Here is a 22,505-nt window from a genome sequence, read left to right as displayed (position 1 = left end):
ATCTAGGTTGGTCATAACTTTCCTTCCAAGGAGTAAGCATCTTTTAGTTTCATGGCTGCAGTCACCATCTGCAGTGATTTTGGAGCCCAGAAAAATAAAGTCTGACACTGTTTCCACTGTTTCCCCATCTATTTCCCATGAAGTGATGGGACTGTACCATACACAAAAAATGTTAAAAAAAAACACCAAAAAACGCTCAAGTCCTGTCTGACTCTCTGCGACCCCATGGACCATAGCCCAACAGGCTTCTCTATCCATTGGATTCTCCAGGCTAGCTGGAGTTGGTTGCCATTCCCTTCTCCAGGGGATCTTCCTGACCCAGGGATAGAACCCAGGTCCCTTGCATTACAGGTAGATTCTTTACTGTCTGAGCCACCAGGGAAGCCCCTTGATTTATACACATATAGCAATCTAATTTGTGAGACAGAATGGACAAGTGTTTAGAATATTGGCCATCTGTATGGGCTTCCGTGGTGGCTCAGAGGTTAAAGTGTCTGCCTGCAATGCAGGAGACCTGGGTTCCATCCCTGGGTCGGGAAGATCCCCTGGAGAAGGAAATGGCAACCCACTCCAGTATTTTTGCCTGGAAAATCCCATGGACAGAGGAGCCTGGTGGGCTACAGTCCACAGGGTTGCAAATAGTTGGACACGACTGAGCGACGTCACTTTACTGCACTTTATGGGAAAATAAATGAAATTAAACATGACTTATACACACACAAAAACATTTAAATAACACTCAGGGGTGAAATATTAAAAAAATATATTTTTGACATGTTAAGATATAGTTACTTAAGACCTAAAAGAAGCACAATTTGCCTACTAAAGTTAAGCTTTTGTGTGTGTACGTGTGTGACAAAAAGCCTTACCAACCTTTTTTAAAATGTTGGAAACAACTTTCCTCTTAATTGTGTTCACTTAAAAATTCACTGTGATACCATCTTTCTAAATTCCATATATATGCGTTAGTATACTGTATTGGTGTTTTTCTTTCTGGCTTACTTCACTCTGTATAATAGGCTCCAGTTTCATCCACCTCATTAGAACTGATTCAATGTATTCTTTTTAATGGCTGAGTAATACTCCATTGTGTATATGTACCACTGCTTTCTTATCCATTCATCTGCTGATGGACATCTAGGTTGCTTCCATGTCCTGGCTATTATAAACAGTGCTGCGATGAACATTGGGGTACTCGTGTCTCTTTCCCTTCTGGTTTCCTCAGTGTGTATGCCCAGCAGTGGGATTGCTGGATCATAAGGCAGGTCTATTTCCAGTTTTTTAAGGAATCTCCACACTGTTCTCCATAGTGGCTGTACTAGTTTGCATTCCCACCAACAGTGGAAGAGGGTTCCCTTTTCTCCACACCCTCTCCAGCATTTATTACTTGTAGACTTTTGGATTGCAGCCATTCTGACTGGTGTGAAATGGTACCTCATAGTGGTTTTGATTTGCATTTCTCTGATAATGAGTGATGTTGAGCATCTTTTCATGTGTTTGTTAGCCATCTGTATGTCTTCTTTGGAGAAATGTCTATTTAGTTCTTTGGCCCATTTTTTGATTGGGTCATTTATTTTTCTGGAGTTGAGCTGTAGGAGTTGCTTGTATATTCTTGAGATTAGTTGTTTGTCAGTTGCTTCATTTGCTATTATCTTCTCCCATTCTGAAGGCTGTCTTTTCACCTTGCTAATAGTTTCCTTTGATGTGCAGAAGCTTTTAAGGTTAATTAGGTCCCATTTGTTTATCTTTGCTTTTGTTTCCAATATTCTGGGAGGTGGGTCATAGAGGATCCTGCTGTGATGTATGTCAGAGAGTGTTTTGCCTATGTTCTCCTCTAGGAGTTTTATAGTTTCTGGTCTTACGTTTAGATCTTTAATCCATTTTGAGTTTATTTTTGTGTATGGTGTTAGAAAGTGTTCTAGTTTCATTCTTTTACAAGTGGTTGACCAGTTTTCCCAGCACCACTTGTTAAAGAGATTGTCTTTAATCCATTGTATATTCTTGCCTCCTTTGTCAAAGATAAGGTGTCCATATGTGTGTGGATTTATCTCTGGGCTTTCTATTTTGTTCCATTGATCTATATTTCTGTCTTTGTGCCAGTACCATACTGTCTTGATAACTGTGGCTTTGTAGTAGAGCCTGAAGTCAGGTAGGTTGATTCCTCCAGTTCCATTCTTCTTTCTCAAGATCACTTTGGCTATTCGAGGTTTTTTGTTTTTCCATATAAATTGTGAAATTATTTGTTCTAGCTCTGTGAAGAATGCTGTTGGTAGCTTGATAGGGATTGCATTGAATCTATAGATTGCTTTGGGTAGTATACTCATTTTCACTATATTGATTCTTCCAATCCATGAACATGGTATATTTCTCCATCTATTAGTGTCCTCTTTGATTTCTTTCACCAGTGTTTTATAGTTTTCTATATATAGGTCTTTAGATTCTTTAGGTAGATATATTCCTAAGTATTTTATTCTTTCTGTTGCAATAACCCTGTGTACGAGACAGCAAAAAAGACACTGATGTATAGAACAGTCTTATGGACTCTGTGGGAGAGGGAGAGGGTGGGAAGATTTGGGAGAATGGCATTGAAACATGTAAAATATCATGTATGAAATGAGTTGCCAGTCCAGGTTCGATGCAGGATACTGGATGCTTGGGGCTGGTGCACTGGGACGACCCAGAGGGATGGAATGGGGAGGGAGGAGGGAGGAGGGTTCAGGATGGGGAACACATGTATACCTGTGGCGGATTCATTTTGATATTTGGCAAAACTAATACAGTTATGTAAAGTTTAAAAAAAAAATAAAATCTGTTTTGCAAAAAAATAAAAAAATAAAATGGAAAAAAAAATTCACTGTGATAAAAGCAGAAATAAATAGGCATATTGGTGAAATACGTTTCTTCCTAAGTCTATTCTTTAAGGAGTTAAAGGATTATCAGTATTCATTTTAATACAGATTTGTTTCACTTATAGATATATCCATGTAGTACACAAATATATTGTTACTTGAAGATGGCAAACTCTGTAGGGTCACAGGGCTGGGAAACTCAACCTTTATTAATGAAGAAGAAAATTGCCATTTGATTAAATTGAGTGTTCCATATTGAAGACAGTTGTAGAAACAATAGTAACCAATACAGTAAGTTCCCTGCATAAAAAGGAGTTCTGTTCAAGAGCCTGTTTCTTAAATCCAATTTGTTCATAAGTCCAACAAAGTTGGCCTAGGTACCCAACTGACAAGATCAACTTTATAGTAATCCACCTGCAATGCAGGAGACCAGGAGACCGGGGTTTGATCCATGGGTTGGGAAGATCCCATGGAGAAGGGAATGGCAACCCATTCCAATTATTTTGGCCTGGAGAATTCCATGGACTGAGAAGCCTGGTGGGCTATAGTTCATGGAGTCACAAAGAGTCAGACACATCTGAGCAACTAAGCACAAGTGTGCACACAAACACACACACAGACACACACACACACACAGAGTAATAGGTTTATATGTACTTTCCACACAAATAATACATAAAGAGCAAACAAGAAATAAAACTTTTAAATCTTACGGTACATACCTTGAGAAGTACAGTAGTGAAGTATAACAGCTGGCATACAGGGGCTGGCATCAAATGAACAGAGAAGAAGAGCTGGAAGAGGGAGAGAATGTGGGAGATGGTAGAGCAGAAGGGTCATCAGCAACAAGTCACGGAGTGCGAGCTGCCTCATGCCTGATGTTGAGGCACAAGTTCTGGTTCCTTGAGAGATTCCATTCTATCTGCCCTCCTGAAAAAGCAATCCAGTGATGTCGGGTGGTAGCTCTTTGTTTCTCATCCTAGGTGATGCCATAGCGCTGGATTCATCCTGAACAGCTGCTGCAGCCTTCATGCAACGTTCTGCGTTTGGGTCTTGTTCTCAAAAATGCACAATGCCTCCTCAGATAAAGACCCCATTACATGTTTTTATTCTTCAGTTATTTCTTCTTCCTCTTGTCTCTCTTCATTCTCTCTCTGGGCCTCCAGTTCCATCAGGTCTTATTAGTGAGCTCCATGTTCACATCTTTGAAAGTTTGAAAATTGAAGGCTTCTAAGTAGGGGACTTATTATACCTATTGGACACCAGCTGGGTCCTAAGCCATATCTTTGCCTTTAGCTAAAGGCAAAGGAGAAAAGGAATGATATGCCCATATGAATGCAGAGTTCCAAAGAATAGCATGGAGAGATAAGAAAGCCTTCCTCAGGGATCAATGCAAAGAAGTAGAGGAAAACAATAGAATGGGAACAACTAGAGATCTCTACAAGAAAATTACAGATACCAAGGAAACATTTCATGCAAAGATGGGCACAATAAAGGGTAGAAATGGTGTGGATCTAACAGAAGCAGAAGATATTAAGAAGATGTAACAAGAACACACAGAAGAAATATGCAAAAAAGATCTTCATGACCCAGATAACCACCATGGTGTAATCACTCACCTAGAGGCAGACATCCTGGAGTAGGAAGTCAGGTCGACCTTAGGAAGTATCACTACAAACAAAGCTAGTGGGGTGATGAAACTCCAGCTGAGCTATATTGCATGTCCTAAAAGATGATGCTGTTAAAGTGCTGCACTCAATATGTCAGCAAATTTGGAAAACTCCGCAGTGGCCATAGGACTGAAAAAGGTCAGTTTTCATTCTAATCCCAAAGAGAGGCAATACCAAAGAATGTCCAAACTACCGAACAATTGCACTTATCTCACAGGCTATCAAAGTAATACTCAAAATTCTCCAAACTAGGCTTCAACAGTACGTGAACCAAGAACTTTCATATGTTCAAGCTGGATTAAGAAAAGGCAGAGGAACCAGAGATGAAATTGCCAACATCCATTTGATCATAGAAAAAGCAAGAGAGTTCCAGAAAAACATCTACTTCTGCTTTATTGACTAAATCAAAGTCTTTGACTGTGTTCAGTTTAGTTCACTTCAGTTGCTCAGTTGTGTCCGACTCTTTGCAACCCCATGAATTGCAGAACACCAGACCTCCCTGTCCATCACCAACTCCCGGAGTTCACCCAAACTCATGTGCATCGGGTCGGTGATGCAATCCAGCCTGTGTAGATCACAACAAACTGTGGAAATTTCTTCCAGAGATGGGAATACCAGACCACCTGACCTGCCTCCTGAGAAATCTGTATGCAGATCAAGAAGCAACAGTTAGAGCCAGACATGGAACAACAGACTGGTTCCAAATTGGAAAAGGAGTACATCAAGGCTATATATTGTCACCCTGCTTATTTAACTTTTATGCAGAATACATCATGCGAAATGCTGGGCTGGAGGAAGCACAAGCTGGAATCAAGATTGCCGGGAGAAATATCAATAACTTCGGATATGCACATGACACCATCCTTATGGCAGAAAGCGAAGAGGAAGTGAAGAGCATCTTGATGAAACAGAAAGAGGAGAGTGAAAAAGCTGGCTTAAAACTCAACATTCAGAAAACTAAGATTATGGCATCTGGTCCCATCACTTCATGGCAAATAGTTGGGGAAACAATGGAAACAGTGACAGACTTTATTTTTCTGGGCTCCAAAATCACTGCAGATACTGATTACAGTCATGAAATTAAAAGATGCTTGCTCCTTGGAATAAAAATCTATGACAAACCTAGACAGAATATTCAAAAACAGAGACATTACTTTACCAACAAAGGTCTGTCTGGTCAAACCATGGTTTTTCCAATAGTCATGTATGGATGTAAGAGTTGGACCGTAAAGAAAGCAGAGCACCAAAGAACTAATGCTTTTGAACTATGGTGTTGGAGAAGACTCTTGAGAGTCCCTTGGACTGCAAGGAGATCCAACCAGTGCATCCTAATGGAGATCAGTCCTGAATATACATTGGGCGGACTAATGCTGAAGCTGAAACACCAATACTTTGGCTGCCTGATGCAAAGAAGTGACTCATTAGAAAAGACCCTGATGCTGGAAAAGATTGAAGGCAGGAGGAGAAGGGGATGACAGAGGATGAAATGGTTGTATAGCATCACCGACTCAAAGGACATGAGTTCGAGCAAGCTCCAGGAGTTGGTGATGGACAGGGAGGCCTGGCATGCTGCAGTCCATGGTGTTGCAAAAAGCTGGACAGGACTGAGTGAACTGAAGCCATGTCTTATTTTAAAAATCATCTCAATCATATTAAATTGACCATGTAGTGTCATAAGCAAAAGTTAAAAATCATGAGGTTTTGAGGCGATATTATAAAAGTAAAGTAGAAGACCATCTAGACCTGATGAGTAAGTTTGCAGTAGGATATATTGATTTGAAGGTAGTGAAGCACTTGGGAATGTGAGTTTTGTGGTTTGAAAGAGAGTTCTGAGCTGTTGATGTAGATTCAAAGAGCATATGCTTATGAAAGATAGTTCAAGAAGTAAGCTTGCCAAGGATTTGAGATTGTAGAAGAATACTGAGGACAAAATCTTGGCAAAGAATGAACTCCAGGTATCAGACTAGATTCTAGAGAATCTAAGATATCTTAAGTGGGTCAGAAAGTAGAAAGTGGTACCAAATAGAACAATAACATGAAACAGATAAAAGAGCAGTTTGTTACTGTCATATCTTTCCATCGTTGATTGGCAGCTCATTGATAGAAAATAATCATAGAATCATTCCCTGAAAATGTATAAAAAACTATGTGCTTCTAATTTAGGAGGGTCATTTTTATATATCCATTTTTCCTTGCATGTTTTATTCAGTGTAAAACATTATAAATTGATCCTCTAACAGATGCACTGACTCTTCAGTTATATTTTCAAAGCTAGTGACAGATAATCCTTAAATAACAGTGTTTGCACAGAAATCATTTTGAGAACAGTTTGTTTTTGCAGTAATAAAATTTTATTTGACTTCAAAATGAGCTATGAAAGAGGTGGTTTCCAGCTCAACAATTTGGTATTATATTAGATAAAACTATTTTATTTGAACTTTCAAAATGCTTCTGTTTTGTTTTAGTGACAGGTATGGCCACAAAATATTCATTCATGTAATTCCCTCACATGATATCACTTTGTCAGTGAGTCAAATGATTTGGTCTTTTTTGCTTAAAATTTCACTTTCACATTTTTTTTTCTTTGATACTTAAATGGCTTCTTAGCACTCCCCATCAATTCTTTTGTATTGGAGGTTTATGGTTTTAATTTAGGATCTCTGTTTAATATAGAAAAAAATACCCAAACTAGCTATAATCACGTGCTCATGAACAGCAAGAGAGGCATAACACTCAAAATACATACCTTCTGAGGTTATATTGGACATTTTTCAATTCTCTATGCCTTCTCTAGATGACTTGCTGCTTATTTTAAGGTCAAAGCAGATATCGATAGATTGATAGCTAAGTTCACTTGAATTGAGAAGTAAAGACACTTGGCCTTGGCCGTGATGACAGTATAGTAGCTTCTTCCACCTGGACCATCACCAACCACCACCATCTCTTGATGCCAAAAGAAACCTTAAGTGACTATCAGTTCCATCGTTCAGTCGTGTCTGACTCTTTGCGACCCCATGGACTGCAGCACGCCAGGCTTCCCTGTCCATCACCAACTCCTGGAGCTTAAGTGACTATGGAGACTTACGATATGCTTTTAAAAGTCACTTAGTCCAAGAGGTAGAAGAGTCACCTCTCACTGATGCTCAGCACTTTTGGTTCAAATAAGGAGCACCTAAGTGTGTGGCAGTGAACCTGGAGCCACCGGGCTGCAGTAGCCTGGCACCCCTCTAATAACCTGAACCCAGTGGGCAGTCGTTGAATATTTGTTGACTGAAACATTTAGACACAGCTTTGAAGTCTAATTTTATGTAGAATACGTTCTATGATTTACTAAAAAATTCAGTTTCATATGCATGCTAAGATATTTCATTCCTGACTAAACCATGAAATTTGGGGGTGAAGGCATATTTTTAAAATTATAATTTAACCACCTTTCAGGATTTTTATTGTACTGCACTTCTTATACTGAACTGTTATACTATATTTTTTATGGAGAGGGAGTTAATGAGAAATAACGTGAATAAGTTAGTGAATTGTCTTCTCCACTTCACTTGTACTCTATAGTGACAAGTAGAAAATAATGCTGATTCCAGAGCATTACAGGAGCCTGAATCCAATGCTGATTTAAAATGTACTCTCAGTGCAGTTTTCCTGTAAGTTTCTGTACTGTGTTCACTGAGAAAAAGAACCTAACTTACTGTACATTTGTCAAGAAACAACCTGCTTTAGTTAATATTATTAATAAAAATATTCAACTGTCTAGGTAGAATTTATATATAGTACTGTTATATTTTTAAACTTTCTTAAATTTGCTTTATGAAATAGAAAATCTAGTGAAAGATTTAAATTGTATCATAACAATTCCTTAAGAAGCAAAAAATAACAACAGGGACTTCCCCAGTGGTCCAGTGGCTAAGTCTTCACGCTCCTAATACAGGGGACCTTGGTCAGGGAACTGGATCCTACTTCTCGCAACTAGAGTTCACATTCCATGACTAAAGATCCTGAGTGCTGGGACAAAGAGTCAGTGAAGCCAAATAAATATTAAAAAATATATATATAACATATGCAATCCTTGTGTTACTGCTTTCAACGTGACTGAACAAGATTTTGGGTTGTTGATATATGGCAAAACCAATACAATATTGTAAAGTTAAAAAACACAATACAATAAAAAAAAAGAATGTAATTAAAAAATGAAAGGTAGATGACAACTTCTAATGTTGTCTTAAATATTTTCTGCAAATGAATCACTGTCAATTTGGTCAGGAGAGAACTAGGATCAAATTACATCTATCTCTTGCTATCTGATCCCCTCCATGGCTCAGGAGAACCACCGCCCATTTCCGAATGTGTAAACTCTTTTTACTACCCACCCTAGGGTGCAGTTACAGCTAGCCCCAGAAGGAAGCAGCTTTGTTATCAACCTGTGCCGGCAGGCGGAAGCATTGTTGCTGGGGGCGGGGCGGGGGGGGGGGCGCCCACATTTGTCGCCACTTTTTATTCTCTGTGCTCATGATGTGTTGATCGAGTTAGAAGTGTTCTGCTTGGTGGAGCAATGGTGCCAGGGTCTCTCTGACAGCATTGTTGTTGGATAGTTCACACTAATGCCTGACAGTCACTGCTGCTGCTGCTGCTGCTAAGTTGCTTCAGTCGTGTCCAACTCTGTGCGACCCTAGAGATGGCAGCCCACCAGGCTCCCCCGTCCCTGGGATTCTCCAGGCAAGAACACTGGAGTGGGTTGCCATTTCCTTCTCCAATGCATGAAAGTGAAAAGTGAAAGTGAAGTCGCTCAGTCGTGTCTGACTCTTAGCGACCCCATGGACTACAGCCTACCAGGCTCCTCCGTCCATGGGATTTTCCAGGCAAGAGTACTGGAGTGGGGTGCCATTGCCTTCTCCCTGACAGTCACTAGTCCACTGTTAATGCTCAAAAATGGTAAATTTTCTGTCTTTGCATTTATAAGCTATTATAGTAAATAATCCTTCTTGTTGAAATATAGGAGTGCAGTTAAAGTATATGTTACATTCTTTTCTGTATACATCTCATACATACATATTGTATACATGTTCTTTTCCATTATAGGTTATTAGAAGATATTGAATATAGTTCCCTGTGCTTGTTTAACTGTTTTATACATAGTCGGGTATACCTGTTTATCCCAGTCTCCTAATTATCTTCTCCCCTCCCACACTCTCCCCTGGTAACCATAAGTTTGTTTTCTCTCTGTGAATCTATTTCTGGTTTTGCATTTTGTTGTTTAGTCTCTAAGTTATCTCCAATTCTTTGTGACCCCATGGACTGCAGCATACCAGGCTTCCTTGTCCTTCATTATGTCCTGGAGTTTATTCAAACTCATGTCCATTGAGTCAGCGATGCCATCCAACCATTTCATCCTCTGTCACCTCCTTTATCACCCCTCTGTCTCTTCCTGCCCTTAATCTTTCCCAGCATCAGGGTATTTTCCAATGAGTCAGCTGTTTGAATCAGGTGGCCAAAGTATTGGAGCATCAGGTTTTGTACACGTTTCCTTGCAAACAAATCTTTAAGCTTTCTCCAAAAAAGATAATATTTGAAAAATATCACTGAAAAATGAATGCAAAGAATTCTTTGTTGGTTTTCAGTCGCTAAGTCATGTCCTACTCTTTGCGACCCCATGAACTGCAGCACACCAGGCTCCTCTGTCCTCCACTGTCTCCCAGAATTTTCTCAAATGCATGTCCATTGAGTTTGGGATGTTACCTAACCATCTCATCCTCTGCTGCCCCCTTTTCCTTTTGCCTTCAGTCTTTTCCAGCATTAGGGGCTTTTCCAGCTAATGTTGAGTCGGCTGCTTGCATCAGATGGCCAAAGTGTTGGAGCTTCAGCTTCAGCATAGTCCTTCAGGTGAATATTCGGGGTTGATTTCCTTTCCCCTTCATGGATTGCCCTTTGTCATGGCAAAGGGACTTGTGTAACTCAATGAAGTTACGAGCCATGCCATGTAGGGCCACCCAAGACAGGTCACAGTGAAGAGTTTTGACAAAATGTGACCCACTGGAAAAGGAAATGGCAACCCACTCCAGCCTTCTTGCCTGGAGAACCCTGTGGATGGCATGAAAATAATTCTTAGATTGTTCTAAATTATGCATTTTGGATACATGTTTTCAGAAAACATTTTAAAATGTTTTATAGAGTTTCTGCACCAGAAGTCTGAAATAGTGTCATTATTTTTTTATGTAAAAAACATGTTACACCTACCTATATATGTGTATGTATTATTTATTTTAGTTTTTATTTAAATTGGAAGATAATTGCTTTACACTGTGGTGTTAGTTTTTGCTGTACAACAGAGTCTATCAGCTGTAAATATCCCCTTCCTCTAGCACCTCCCTCCTATCTCCCCTCTAGGTCATCACAGAGCACCGAGGTGAGCTCCCTGTGTTAAATAACAGCTTCCCACAAGCTATCTATTTTACAAATGGTAATGTGGCATATAGGCTTCCTCGGTGGCTCAGTGGTAAAGAATCCACCTGCAATGAAGGAGACGGGTTTGATCCCTGGCTTGGGAAGAACCCCTGGAAGAGGGCATGGACACCTACTCCACTATTCTTGCCAGGAGAATTGCAGGGACTATATTCCCTGCAATTCTCCTGGCAAGAATACTGGAGATATATATATATGTATATGTGTGTGTGTATGTATGCAATATATATATATATGTGTGTGTGTGTGTGTGTGTGTATAATTTACTCTAAGATAAATATATATTTTATTTAATCCAAAACTCAAGTTAGACTTTCAGAATGATTTCTTATATTGATCCCTGTTTGCTAAATTGGTTACTCGTTTACACTAATGATATTTTACCCAAATGGTTGCTTTATGATGGATAAGTTATTTTTGAGGAGAGTGTTGATTTCATAGATAAAAGGTTCATGAATAGTTTTCAGGGGCTGGTTGAACATTCTGAAATTATATGCTACTGTATGAAATTATGAGAGTCTGTATTTATATATATACTTTCCTGGCTTGAGTATTCATACTTTTCATCAGATTCTCAAAATTTTCTCAAGCCTGTGGTTTAAAAGGATTTAAAAAGATAGCTCTGGTTATTCTTAGTTCATAACTTTAACATCGTTGAGAATCCTGAAGCCTAGTTTTATTTTTGGAGCAATAACAAGGGAACAGAGGATTATAGGCATTACTTAGCAAAATATGTCAAAGTTTGTTTTTGTCTCAACAACTTCCTATATTGTTAAATTCTGTCCAGACCAGCCCATAGCATGCTCTTCACCATCATGGTGCTACTATATTATCCTACCATCCCATAATGCTCACAAGCAGTTCTGAACATCCCCTATTATAACTCTCCTCTAGCAAATTGTAGTAAAGATGCAAATTGTGAAGAGAATCTCTCAAATTTATCTGTGTTTCAAAGATATGTGTGGTTCTAAAGTCTGACCAAGAGAATGGGGATTCTATTTTTTAAAACAAGTATTTGACTTTGGATCAGAAAAGTAAAAAGAGTTTCTTCCCTGAATATGATGCTCTATGAGTGAAATCTTACAGTTGCTTGAAGTTTTATTTTAGAGATCTCAGATGTGGTGACGTAACTCCAAATACGAGTTTAGTATAACTCAGTTCCATGGAAACAGGTTTGCTGGAGTGGCAATCGATTGCTGACATCTCCCCTCATAACATGAGGGATTTTGTTTCTTCTTAAGGCAGAAATCTTCAGAAAACAGCAATAGGCCAGGAGTCTACCCACATATCATACTTTTTACTGAATACATTTCCTTTGTAAGTGTGTTTGCAGCTGAAACTTGTGCTTTTACTTCTGGGCAACCCAGCCAGTCAACACTTATTTATTAAGTCTCTATTATAGGTGAGGATACATTAGTGAAAAACAATGAAAACAAAGCAAAATGAACACCTAAGCAAAATCCATAATCTCTTGACGTTTGTTAATGAAATTACACGCAGATAAGTTAAAAACTGAATAAGCAAGTAAGGGAATATATATATACATGAGACAATATTCCTTATGAAAGGTATATAGTTTTTACTTTCAGTATTGCTTCATTTTTCCATACTTTTTAACCCTAATGATAAGGTACCTTTCAAATGACCTCTTATCTTCTCTAAATGTATACGGAATTTATCATTTGTTAAGGAGTACCGAATTCTGGAATAATGTTTACACTTAGAAGTAGAGTTAACATCAGGCCTATTATTCCAAGCAATGGAATGGAGTTAGAATCCAGAAAACAGCAATTATTGGTAAAAAATGTCTCCTGCTTCCTTGGTAGTATTAGAAAGACCTCAGAAATAATCCATTAAAGAGAGGTTAAACAGGAAATGTTTAAAGTTAGGATTGTTATTTTGTTGCTGTTTTTATTTTAACCTACATTGAATAAAATACTGTGAAAGTACTAGATATTACTAAGTTGATGAAAACAAAACATTCATTCTACTTGGTGAACTGAAATAGCTATGGATGCTAACAGGAAAACAGACACTTCAGAATTCTTCATACAGATGTTTGAGGTGAAAAATTTCCTGGAGTCATGTAATGTAGTGGAAGGAGAATAGGATTTAGACTCAAAAGCACTGGATTGAAGGGTAAAGCTGTTTGTCATTATGGTAACCATGAGCTCAGGTTGTCTGGGGACCATCGTGGTTTATATCTGTGGTCTTGACACAATTAATAATACCACCTTATTTCAGTCATAAAAATGTGCTGGTTTGGACAAGAAACTATATGGTCAATTTAAGGTGACAACCAACTCTTTTTGCATTAATAAATTTTGCATGATACATTGGCTCTTCTAAGTGATTGTGAGAGCAGAATAAACTTGTGTGTCAGAAAATGATTTGTAATCTGAAAATAATTTATAAGAGCTAGAAAGAGGTGTATAAATATTAGTGTATTCATTTGGACAGAATCACCACAGTGCTTGTGTAAAAAGAGTAGATTTATTTTAGTCAATCGCTCTGGAACAGAACAGATTGAACAGATTACTTAGATTAAACAAATTACTCTTGTTTAAGAAGCTGGGTAGAGACTTCCCCGGGAGGCCCTGTGGTTAAGACTTCTCCTTCCAATGCAGGGGTGCAGGTTTGATGTCTGGTGGGGTAAGCTAAGATCTCAGAAGCCTTGGGGCCAAAAAAAAAAAAACACACACAAAAAAACCATAAAGCAAACGCAATGTTGTAACAAATTCGATAAAGACTTAAGTTGTATAATGCCCTAGTTTTCCAAAATGTGTTGTGTTGGTATCAAGGACCAGGACAACAAGGAATAATAAACCTAGACTTTACTTGTGATGAGGATAAGGAATAGATTTCACTTAATTAAAATTCTAACGGATTTACTAAACTGAGAAAAATGGAACCAATTATTGCATAATTTCATCAATATTCAATTCAGTTTTCTTCCAGTTTGCTTCTTTATCATCTTCAAGAGACACTTGCATGTCCTATTAGCTTTGGAAAATGATAATGATTTTATTCTTTTTCAGAAGCTAGTCCCAGTCATTACAGATGTTAATGAATTTGATCTTAAGTGAGCAATTTCTAAAAGAAAAAAAATAGTCACGGGACTCTCCTCCCAACTTCTGTTTTATTCAGGATGATCCATGTGATCTCGATAAACTGGCTGAACCATAGTGTGGTTTTCTTTCTTTCTTTCTTTTTTTTTTTTTTTGCAGGGGGTTGCTGTGCTCAGTCTCTGTTGCTTTGCACAGGTTTTTCTCTAGTTGCTGCGAGTGGGGGCTTCTCTCTAGTGTGGTGTGTGGGCTTCTCTTATTGCTGAGCATGTGCTCTGGGGTGGGAGGGCTTCAGGAGTACTCAAGCTCAGTACCTGTGGCTTGCAGGCTTAGTTTCTCTGAGGCATGTGGGATCTCCCCGGACCAGGGATTGAACCCGTGTCCCCTTCATTGGCAGGTGGATTCTTATCCATTGTGCCACCAGGGAAGCCCTGCACCATAGCTGTTTAGATTTCTTCCTGAGAAGCTGGCACAAGACTTGTGTTCATTTGAAATGAAATAAAACCAAATCGGGTTTTATTAACAGAAAATGAATTTCCCAGAACGTCAAGGTCCCTTCATCAGTAGGAAGAAGAAACTAAATCAGTATAAATCTGTGAAGCCATTAACTAAACATTGTGTGAACCACAGAACCTTGGCAAGCAAGAGCCAACTCACCATTTGCAACTTTTAAAAATAGTTTCTGGGACAAGATATTAGGGGGTAGTTATTACTAATTCACAAGGTTGTTAAAAAAAAACTAAAGAGATAATATATATGGAAACATTGAGATAGTAATCTGCAATTTTGAGTCACTAGTCAATAAATATTAGTTGAGTAAATGAGCAAGATTTAGGAAGAATGAAGCATCAAGGAAATATATCCTAAAAATAATGCTCTTTCTTTTATTTTTTTCTATGCCAGCCAAGACCTTTCCCTTATACATTGGTACAGATGGCCATGAATGAGTTCATTTGACTGACTCAGATAACAATGATCACAAGCTTTATGTGTCTTTTAAATCATTAAAATCATTTTTACCTCCAAAATCTGAAACTGAAGATTCTGAACCCCCTACAGTAGGATTTGAGGTCACCACAAGACTCAATTTTACTATCTCCATCTACTGGCAGGGAGGAACTATACCCAAGCATCTGGACTGGCATAGAAAAGAGGAGAAAGAACATTTAAAAGGTAAGCAAAATGTATATTTTTATTTACTTTACATTTTTAAACTTTACTTATACATTCTTGACATAATCTCACATGATTAAGGTTTATACAATGAACCATATTAGAGAAGAGACTCCTTTTAGGTGGGATCATATTCTTATCTGATTTTATGACCTGAGCAACTACAGACTTCACTGTCTTCTTTTCACAGTGGGAGTTTTTCTGTTCTTGTAATTCTACATTTCTATCCAATTGTGCCAATGCTCAGTACTGTTTCCATATTCCTAATAATCTGCAAACTGCAGCAGGGTTACAGAACTGTTCTCATTTTTGCATTCTTTGATGTGTTAAAAGTAATTTCCCCTGCACATTATTTTGACGTTATGGTGTAGAGAGAGTGGCAGAATTTTTCTCAAACTGTAATTGATTATTTTTAGACTTTTTTCCCCCATACTTCTTTGATACTAATTTTATTTGGCAGAAAGTGCTATATAAAAGGTTCCTGTTAATCAGTTAAAGTCTTCATACATATTTATATCAGGTTTTTTATTTTTTTTTTATTTTGCCTTCCTATCATGAATCTTCGGCTTTGGTTGGTTTTTAACAGGATTACAACACTGCTATCACATTTTGAATTATGATAACTTCTTTAAATGTTTTGATGGTCTCTGTGCTTATGCAGGAATTTAAATCGCATGCTTTAAATGATTAGGTGTTATTAAAGCTTTTATTATACATATCTTTCTTTAAAAAGCCTGATCTCAACTAGAAAATAAGAGTAATAGCCACATGTCAAGATAATTAGTATTACTACACTTTCTGTAATTAAATTAAGTACATTTTGTACTTTTTTCTCCTGTTAGGCTTGTCCTGCCTCTCCCCACCCCCAGGCAAGTGTTTCCCTGTCTTTTTTCCATTTCTTTGGATGGTGTTCCAATTCTTTCAGAAGAGGGACCGGTGGATTTATAGGGGACATGGGTGGAAAGTTTTCAACATCAAAATCAGATTTTATGGGCAAGAATTTTCAAGGAACTCCTGTGTTCAGACAGGTCTGTTCATTCTCTGGGAGGTCACGGATGCAGCTGGTCCATTTGCTGACTGGGGATTACAGTCGGGTAAACAGTGCAAACGCTGTACAGGATTCTTAAATCTCCTTCTGGCATCTGACAGCGTCCAATCTGAGAGATGTATCCTCAGAGTCCTCCCTGAGATCAGAATGTAGGGGAGTAGGTATTTTTGGATAACGTCAAAGGAAGCAGTAATAAGGAGTGTTGGAGAATCATCCATGAAATGAATGAAATGAAACTTCTGGTGGACTCTGTAAGGTTTCAGTTCAGTCCCTGCTTTGAATTTGTGTCCAAAATTCAAAATATGTATTTTCTTGACTCTGTCCCATCCCGGTGTTTCAGCTCCTCTTTTTAGACCACTTTTCTCTGGATCTTTGGTTTGATTTTAAAACTATTATCATAAAACTGGCTGTTGCTGGAGAATTCAGCTAATGGTTCTGTGGTTATAGTTAAGCCAATTATTCAACATCTCTTTATTTACTCTCTTAGAGTAGACTAACTAGATGATAACATAATATAACCTGAAAATGAAATAGCTAAGCATGGTTAAATATTTCATGCTGCTGCTGCTAAGTCGCTTCAGTCGTGTGACCCCATAGATGGCAGCCCACCAGGCCCCCCAGTCCCTGGGATTCTCCAGGCAAGAATATTGGAGTGGGTTGCCATTTCCTTCTCCAATGCATGAAAGTGAAAAGTGAAAGTGAAGTTGCTCAGTTGTGCCTGACTCTTCACGACCCCATGGACTGAAGCCTACTAGGCTCCTCCATCCATGGGATTTTCCAGGCAAGAGTACTGGAATGGGTTACCATTGCCTTCTCCAAGGTACCTCATGATCATTATTAAAAATGCCATTGAGGAATAGAATTTAAGTAATCTATATACCCATAGATGTTATGTGTTTTATTTTTATTTTATGACTTCCACTTTTTTTAAAAGCCCCACAGTTATATTTTATGCACATTTTAACATCACTTTAAGATTGAGGACAGTTGTTGAGGGTAGGGGGTGGGGTGGGAGGTAATGTTTTCCAGCCAAGCAGAAAGATTAGAATATCCTTGAGTGTAAGTTTGTTTAAATATAGCCTCTGAAGTGCAGTCATGTCCAGTGTGATTACTCTTCATTTATTGCTGCTAGTTTGATGTGGAATTCCTACTGAAGCCAAATATCCTCCTACAGATGTAACTTCTAAATCTCAAATATTGCTATGGAAATGCAAATCTTTTGTCACTTATTGACAGTGTTTAGTTAATAATATTAAAAACATAAAGTGGGAGGACATGATTTGTATAGAAGCAACCAAATTTACTATTTTTCCTACTTTCTTTGAATGTTATTTATAGGAACCTCATAGGCTTATTACATATAAATTATATACATTCATTTTTGAATATGAAATGCTAAATATAAGTAGGAAACAGTAAAGCCTCATTTTTCAGTGTTGATGATTGCTTGATATGTTAAGACAGAAATAAATTCCTCTTTTATTGTTTTTTAGAAATCATTTATTTCCCCTAATGCAGAGTTTAATGTAAGAGAGAATTTTAAACATATTTTAGATTTAAACATATTTTAGATATTCACTAAATTCATAAACAAATGGCCTTATTTGCATTTTTAAATGAGTTTGTATTGATTACATTTTCATTATTATTGTCCTTGATACATTTTAAACATCTACCCATCAAAATGTCACTACTGTATCTAGACGTTGTGTGCTCCCAAAGAAATAGATCACTGCTTTCAACATTTGAAATTGCTCATCAATTCCATCTGAATGTTGTAAATTATGTGTCCAGTGCACATACAATATACTGACAGATGCTGAGTCTCCAAACAGATGAAGTTCTTTAATATATTTTTTTCTTAACTAAGCATAGTTGATTGTTCTGAGGTGAAATAATATGAATTTGTATTTAATAATGTTAGCTGGTTTGGGGGATAATATTTCAAATAAATGCCTTTCAATGCTTAAAATATTTCAGAGTTCCTACCACTTAATGTAAATTCTCTAATACTGAATAATAGTTTTAATTCAATAAGAGAGTTGATTAAATATTGAAAAATGAAATGAGTAGTGAATCTTTAAAATGAATGTTTCTTTTTTAAAGTAAATTATTCCTTATTTATCTCTGTTCTATATTCTGGTTTTAGCCTCCTTGTGGTATGTATAATTCTGTACACTTTAACTCATAAAATATAATATCATCGCCTAAACATGTTTTGCTGTAGTACTGTGTGTGTATAAAATTATAAACATTACTAATTGGAGTTCAGTAAAGCATTTAAGGAGAATTCTGTGTTTCTATTGTTCTCCAGTCTCTAAGTACTGTCCAACTCTTTGCAACCCCATGGACTACAGCATGCCAGGCTACCCTGTCCTTCACAATCTCCTGGAGTTCGCACAAACTCATGTCCAATGAGTCAGTGATGCCATCCAACCATCTCATCCTCTGTCTCCCCCTTCTCCTCCTGCCCTCAATCTCTTCCAGCATCAGGGTCTTTTCCAATGATTTGGCTCTTCACATCAGGTGGTCAAAGTATTGGAACTTCAGCTTCAGTATCAGTCCTTTTGATAACTATTTAGGGATAATTTTGTTTAGGATTGCATGGTTTGATTTCCTTGCGATCCAAGGGAATCTCAAGAGTCTTCTCCAGCACCACAGTTCAAAAAATTTAGTTCTTCAGTGCTCAGCCTTCTTTATGGTTCAGCTCTCACATCCATACATAACTACTGGAAAGACTATAGCTTTGACTATACAGGACTTTGTTGGCAAAGTGATGTCTCTGCTTTTTAATTCCCTGTCTAGATTTGTCATAGCTTTTCTTCTAAGCAGCAAGCACCTTTTAATTTCGTGGCTGCAGTCACTGTCCGAAGTGCTTTTGGAACCCAAGAAAATAAAATTTGTCACTATTTCCATATTTTCCCCAACTGTTTGCCATGAAGTGATGGGGCCAGGTGCCATGATCCTGGTTTCTTGAAAGTTGAGTTTTAAGCCATCTTTTTCACTCTCCTCTTTCACCTTCATGAAGAAGCTGTTTAGTGTTTCTTTGCTTTCTGCCATTAGAGTGGTATCATCTGCATATCTGGGATTTTTGATATTTCTCCTGGCAATCTTAATTACAGCTTATGATTCATCCAGCCTGATGTTTCGCACAATGTACTTGGCCTATAGGTTAAATAAATAGGGTGACAATATACAGCCTGGCCCTACAACTTTCCCAGTTTCTACCTAGACCATTGTTCCATATCTGTTTCTGTTACTTCTTGACATGTGGACAGGTTTCTCAGGAGAAAGGTAAGGTGGTCTGGTAGTCCCATCTCTTTAAGAATTTTCCAAGTTGTGATCCACATATTCAAAGGCTTTGGTGTAGTCAGTAAAGCAGAAGTAGAGGTTTTTCTGGAATTCCCTTGTTTTTTCTATGATCCAGCAGATGTTGCAATTTGATCTCTGGTTCTTCTGCCTTTCTAAATCCAACTTGTACATCTGCAAGTTCTCAGTTCACCTACTGTTGAAGCCTATCTTGAAGGATTTTCACCATTAACTTGCTAGCATGTGAAATGAGTGCAGTTGTACGGTAGTCTAAACATTCTTTGACATTGCCTTTCTTTCAGATTGGAATGAAAACTTGCCTTTTCCAGTCCTGTGGCCACTGCTGAGTTTTTCAAATTTGTTGACATATTGAGTGCAACACTTTTACAGCATTGTTTTCTAGGGTTTGAAATAGCTCAGCTGGAATTCCATCACCTCCTCTAGCTTTATTCGTAGTATTGCTTCTTAAAGCCCACTTGACTTCACACGCCAGGATGTTTGGCTCTAGATGAGTGACAACACCATTGTGGTTATCCAGGTCATTTAGAACTTTTTTGTGTAGTTCTTCTGTGTATTCTTGCCACCCCTTCTTAATGTCTTGTGCTTGTATTAGGTCCTTGCTGTTTCTGTCATTTATTGTGCCTATCTTTGCATGAAATTTTCGCTTGTTACCACCAATTTTCTTGAAGAAATCTCTAGTCTTTACTTTTCTACTGTTTTCTTCTATTTCTTTGCATTGTTCACTTAGGAAGGTTTCTTATCTCCCCTTGCTATTCTCTGGGACTCTGCATTCAGTTTGGCATCTTTCCCATTCTCCTTTGCCTTTCACTTCTCTTCTTTCTCAGGTATTTGTAAGACCTCCTCCAGCAACCACTTTGCCTTCTTGAATTTCTATTTCTTGATGATACTTTTGGTTACCACCTCCTGTACAATGTTATAAACCTCCATCCATAGTTCTTCAGGTACCTTGTCTATCATATCTAATCCCTCGATCTCTTTGTCACCTCCATTGTATAATCGTAAAAAATTTGATTTAGGTATATCTGAATGAGCTTATGATTTCCCCTTCTTTCTTCAATTTAAGCCTGAATTTTGCATTAAGGGGCTTATGATTGTAGCCACAGTTGGGTCCAGGTCTTGTCTTTGCTGACTGTATCCAACTTCTCCATATTCAGCTTCAGAGAATGTAATCAATTTGATTTCAGTTTTGACCATCTGGTGATGTCCATATGTAGTGTCATCTCTTGTATTTTTGGGAAAAAGGGTATTTGCTGTGACCAGTGTGTTCTCTTCACAAAACTCGGTTAGACTTTGCCCTGGTTCATTTTGTACTCCAGGGCCAAACTTGCCTGTTATTCCAGGTATCTCTTGACTTTATACATTTGTATTCCAATCCCCTGTGATGAAAAGGCCATGTGTTTTTTTGTTTGTTGGTTGGTTTTTGGTATTGTTATGGAAGATCTTTCGCTGGTGGCTCCAGTGGTAAAGAATCTGCTTGCGATGTGGGAGACCTGGGTTCCATCCCTGGGTGGGAAGATCCTCAGGAGGAGGGCATGGCAACCCATTTCAGTATTCTTGCCTGGAGAAACCCCATGGACAGAGGAGCCTGGCAGGCTACAGTCCATGAGGTTGCAAAGAGTTGGACATGACTGAGAGGCTGTACAAGCACATATTAGGTCTTGTAGGTCTTCACAGAACCTTTCAGCTTCTTCGGCATCACTGGATGGGGCATAGGTTTGGATTACTGTGGTTTTGAATGGTTTACCTTGGAAATGTTCTTGAGATTGCACCCAAGTACTGCATTTTGGACTCTTTTGTTGACTATGAGGGCTACTCTATTTCTTCTCAGGGATTCTTGCCCATGTAGTAGATATAATAGGCATCTGAATTAAATTCACCCATTCCTGTCCATTTTAGTTTATTGATTCCTAAAATGTTGGTGTTCACTCTTGCCATCTCCTGTGTTTCTGTACTAGGCAGTTTATTCCACATCATTGTAGGTAAGAAGATCATTGAAAGTTTGTCTTCATTGAAAATGTTATACCCCCAAACCAAAATAGATTATTTTTACCATTACCTTGAGGTTAAAATACCATGTTGTCAAATCACTGCCATTTGTTTCCCATGCCTCAATATCAGAAGAATTTTATAGATCTTACTTGTGGTGTAACATCAATTCAGATATTTCAGCAATGAAAAAGGAACACCAGCAATAGCCACTCCAGGATAAATGGCCTGAAACTGCCACTCCAGGCAGACCCAAACATGTTTGCTATGTAACAATTTTGGTTGCTTGTATAAAAACCTTAACTCTAACTGGCTTAAATGGTGTAAGTAATTTGATTAATCATGTTTCGAGAAGCCTAGAAATGGGCTGAATTTATTGTGTGGCTTGAGCTGGGATCTGGCCCCGTTTTGCTGTCGTACTGTGTGTCTGTCTACTTCTGTGCATCAACTTTTCCATCAGACTGACTTCTAAAATGACACCTTATTGACTACAGCAGTTCTAGACCTTACTTCTGTGCCCAGCTTGGTCTAGTCCTCTACTGTTGAGGGAAAAAAAAAGAAAGAAAAAAAGCCACTGGATTTACTCTGATTGTCCCATTAGAGCTAATCCATGGAACAAGGGAAATTGGCGTATGTTGATTTTCCAGGTGTACTTCTGGGTAGAGTCCGTCAGGACTGCTTCACCGTGGTGGTGTTGGGGGGTTCTGGGAAGATGTTCACTTGTAAACTGTTCATCATTGCACATGGAAGGTTTGCTCTGAACTTCTGAACTGGGTCCCCGTTTCATACCATTGCTCATAGTTAGGTAGGATGGTAATGGCTGAATTCATTTACTTATTTTTAGATACAAAATAACTCAAACCCTTATATGCACTGCTATGTATAAAATAGATAATAAGAACCTGCTGTATAGTACAGG

The 22,505-nt window shown here is 38.2% G+C and overlaps 1 protein-coding gene across 4 annotated transcripts in view; it reads left to right on the top strand.

The window, feature by feature from the left end:
• PDGFC (platelet derived growth factor C) overlaps positions 1–22,505 on the top strand; it is a 259,717-nt gene that overhangs the window by 115,875 nt on the left and 121,337 nt on the right. For 3 of the 4 annotated variants that reach the window (XM_025267962.3, XM_006078210.4, XM_044930377.1), the window contains exon 3: positions 15,162–15,222. The exons of the other annotated variant lie outside the window; for it this stretch is intronic. In XM_025267962.3, the coding sequence (XP_025123747.1) occupies positions 15,162–15,222 (61 nt within the window). The remainder of the gene's footprint in view (positions 1–15,161; positions 15,223–22,505) is intronic. 4 annotated transcript variants of the gene reach the window in all.

This window comes from Bubalus bubalis, chromosome 17 (assembly GCF_019923935.1).
Source record: "Bubalus bubalis isolate 160015118507 breed Murrah chromosome 17, NDDB_SH_1, whole genome shotgun sequence".
NCBI lineage: Eukaryota > Metazoa > Chordata > Mammalia > Artiodactyla > Bovidae > Bubalus > Bubalus bubalis.
Note: the sequence above shows the minus strand (reverse complement) of the source record. Positions and strands in the feature narration are given on the sequence as shown.